This window comes from Chanos chanos, chromosome 9 (assembly GCF_902362185.1).
Source record: "Chanos chanos chromosome 9, fChaCha1.1, whole genome shotgun sequence".
Lineage (NCBI taxonomy): Eukaryota > Metazoa > Chordata > Actinopteri > Gonorynchiformes > Chanidae > Chanos > Chanos chanos.
The window spans coordinates 34,116,984-34,120,258 of NC_044503.1; the positions used below are offsets into that span (position 1 = coordinate 34,116,984).

Below are 3,275 nucleotides of genomic sequence, written 5' to 3' on the forward strand. Positions count from 1 at the left end.
GCCTCACTGGATACACGGTCAGTGTCGTTTGGGTCTCTGCCCACGTACACGTTGAAGAATGGAAATGTGTTGTACTCTCCCATCAGCACAGACAGGGTGGGGTTAAAACCAGTCTGACTCCACACGCCAGACACGGGCCATCCACCCAACTACACAGAGAGGGAGAGAGAGGGAGGGAAACATAATAGAACAGAACAGAACAGATAAGAAGATTGGAGTTTGTAACACTACATTTGCACTGGCAGAGTTTGGGCGACTGTGTAAGAAATGAAGTCTGAAATCTAATACATCACCCAGTTACAGTGAGAGAGAGAAGAATACAAGAATAAAGAGATCTGACCATATTGTCCTTGCTGAGAGTAATGTGTGTGTGGTGCTTAAGTGTATGTGTGCATACGTACGTGTCTGTGAGAAAACCTTTATATTAATGTGTGTGTGTGTGTGTGTGTGTGTGAGTCACCTGTTCTATGAGTCTGAGAAACGACTCTGATTCTCTTTTCTCTGAAGCCTTGTGGCCCAAACAGGTCCGGTAGAATCTCCGTGCTTTCTCCGCCACCGTTTCCATGGAGACAACACTCGGCGACGATTCTGATCGAAGGGGTTGAAATCACAAATTAACATTCGCTCAAATTGTGTCTTTTAATCCATTGAAACAGTAACACATTTATTACATGTTCAGTTAAATTACTAATCTGTAATTATGTTTCTGCCAGTAATAGGCTGCTCGCTGTTTGTGTCCCTATAAAAAAAAAAAAAAAAACTTCCCCAAATGTACTCATACACGTTTGTGTATTTTAATAGGATCAATGATACATGTCAGAAAGCTCAAGATAATCAAATATCATCATTTTTACTGCTGTGGTCAAATTCCTACTGAATACAAATACCACTACATGTAAGTCCAGTGTTAAGACAGACGCCCGTGACAAGCGTTAAGGCTTTAAAATGGCTAAAGCCTTCATTTTTAATTCACGGAAAGAGGAAAAGATGTTTGTTTGTTTTTTTTTTACTCTTGACAGAAATACTGTTGATTACGACATGTGTATTAGTAGTATCGCACGCACACAGACGGACAAACACACACACACGCACGCACAAAAAGTCTCTCTCACCCAGAATTTCTCTCATTGACTGCAGCAGTGTCGTCTGCCTGTCCCGTAACCTGTCCCTAAAACTGCCCCTCTCCTCCCCCGCGCCCTCCGCATCCGGCCTTTTTTCATCTTCCCCTCTCCGCTCCCCTCCTTCCACGAGACCGGGGTCAAGAAACCTGCCCCTCTGACGTCCCTTTTGGCTGGAAGGGTCATCCTCTGTCCTGCAGGTAAACAGGAAGTAGTCACAGGGTCGAGAGAAGGGGTCCGAGGCAACAGAGACATGTTTGGCAGCTCTCAGACATGCAGGGGAGAGACAGGGCGTGGCCACTGGGGAGGCGGGTGGAACAGGGGTAAGGACAAGGAGAGATTAATCTGTAATTTAATACGTTTACAAAACAGTAACTGCAAAGAGGAATACAACCAAAAAAAAAAGAAAAAAAAATCAAACACAAAATTGTTTTAAGGTTGAGCCAATAGCGTCTTACAGTTAATGAATTCCTTATCATGAATAATTGCTATTAGTGATTACTATTACTGATTATAATACATTAATTACTGTATTATAGAGTGCACTGAGTTCCCCGTTACCCTGCGAGGATGTGGTGGGCGGAGTCTGCCTATGGTGAAAGTAGAAGCCAACCCACATGACCATAGCAACGAGGGAGGAGCCAAACAGGAACAATAGGAGTTTGCGGCGCTTGTTCCGGGGACTGATGTTTTGCGGCTCAGATTCGGGCTGTGAATGTGTTGTCTGTCGACAGTAAGGGTTGAGTAGTGAAACTTTGTTTTAATAATTTGTATTATTATTATTATTATTATTATTGTTATTATCATCATCATCATCACCATCACCATCATCATCATCCTAGTATTGGTAGCTGCAGTAATAGTAGTATTGTTGTTGTTGTTGTTGTTGTTATATAGCCTAGATATTATTTGCCGATGTAATCATGAAAAAGTTGTGTACATATCGTATACATAAATAAAACTAATTTATGATGCCTATGAATGTTTTTCAACATATGTGTATAGAGCTCCCAGAGAGTAAAACGGAGACGCAGTAAAGTTCGAGTCTCCATTCACTGCTCATAAACGAAGAGTTAAAAAAAAAAAAAAAATTAACAGACAAAGCACAAATGCCATCCAACGCCGCAACACTAATGCTAAGAATTGTTTAACTGAGGCGAATTCAGATGCGAATCACTTCATCATCTCCACAAAATCTACCTGAGATTCTGAAGAACTTTCATCCATCGTCTTCTGTTCTTCATCTCTCTGTTCCTCTCTTTCTCTCTCTCTTTCCGGCATCTGTGTTCTGTCACGTCTCGCGGTCCATCAGACTCAAGCTCAGATCTCTGTCACTTCTCTCACTTGCTTGTTTAGTCGGGGTTTTTTTTCTGCCTCCGTCACTTCACTGTCATCCGCTTGCTATCTTTCATTCTCACCCTCTTCGGTCCTTCTTTCACTCGCTGATAAACGTAGTGATCTGTGGGGGGCGCGTCACGAGGCGTGTGGGCTACGTCGTATTTACAATTTGTTGCAGCTGCCTGACTTCATTAAACGACAAAATTCGCACACGGATTTAATCTACACCACAGTTGCAATTAACGGCTTCAATTAACTCAGGTCTCTCCAAATCAGCTTGGTGCACGGTGACGTAAAAAGATGTGGCCCGTAACCCCCCCCCCCAAAAGCGAGAAAATTAGGACAACCTACAAATAAAACTCTATGCAGGAGTTTGAGCTGAAACCCATTACAAATGCTAAAATAATCCCAATTTCCGCGTCTCCAGGAACTGCTGACCGTGTGAATGAATAAAAATAAACGAGAACTTTAAATTGTCTATTGTCATCAGTTAGTGAATGACAACGCTCAGCGCGAGCTGAAGTCTATCTTTTTTTTTTTTTTTTTAGAAAATTGTCATGGAAAAGACACAATTACATGAGCGCCGATTTAACAAGTGCGGTACACAAGAGTGAACATAGAAATATTTTTACACGGAAAGAATACGATGAGATGAGCTTAGATGAGTCAAGGCTTCAAGATTCTTTTATTTTAAACCCTGAAACCTTTACTCTGAAACATTTTATTCACGATTTATTCGCAGGTTTTAAGTCTTCTTCTGATTTTCAATCATTTCATTCTGTTTATTTTCTATTTGTTGAATAGGACAAATTCGTTTCA

General features: G+C 41.4%; 1 protein-coding gene across 1 annotated transcript in view; it reads right to left on the reverse strand.

Moving 5' to 3' along the window:
- The window catches only part of kel (Kell metallo-endopeptidase (Kell blood group)), an 8,397-nt gene extending 5,916 nt beyond the window's left edge, over positions 1-2,481 (reverse strand). The window contains exons 1-5 of the mRNA XM_030785476.1: positions 2,319-2,481; positions 1,680-1,842; positions 1,113-1,418; positions 461-588; positions 1-149 (exon numbers count right to left, since the gene is read on the reverse strand). The exon at positions 1-149 is cut by the window's left edge and continues 10 nt beyond it. Of these exons, the coding sequence (XP_030641336.1) occupies positions 1-149; positions 461-588; positions 1,113-1,418; positions 1,680-1,842; positions 2,319-2,399 (827 nt within the window). The 5' untranslated portion in view covers positions 2,400-2,481. The remainder of the gene's footprint in view (positions 150-460; positions 589-1,112; positions 1,419-1,679; positions 1,843-2,318) is intronic.
- Positions 2,482-3,275: the final 794 nt, after the last annotated feature.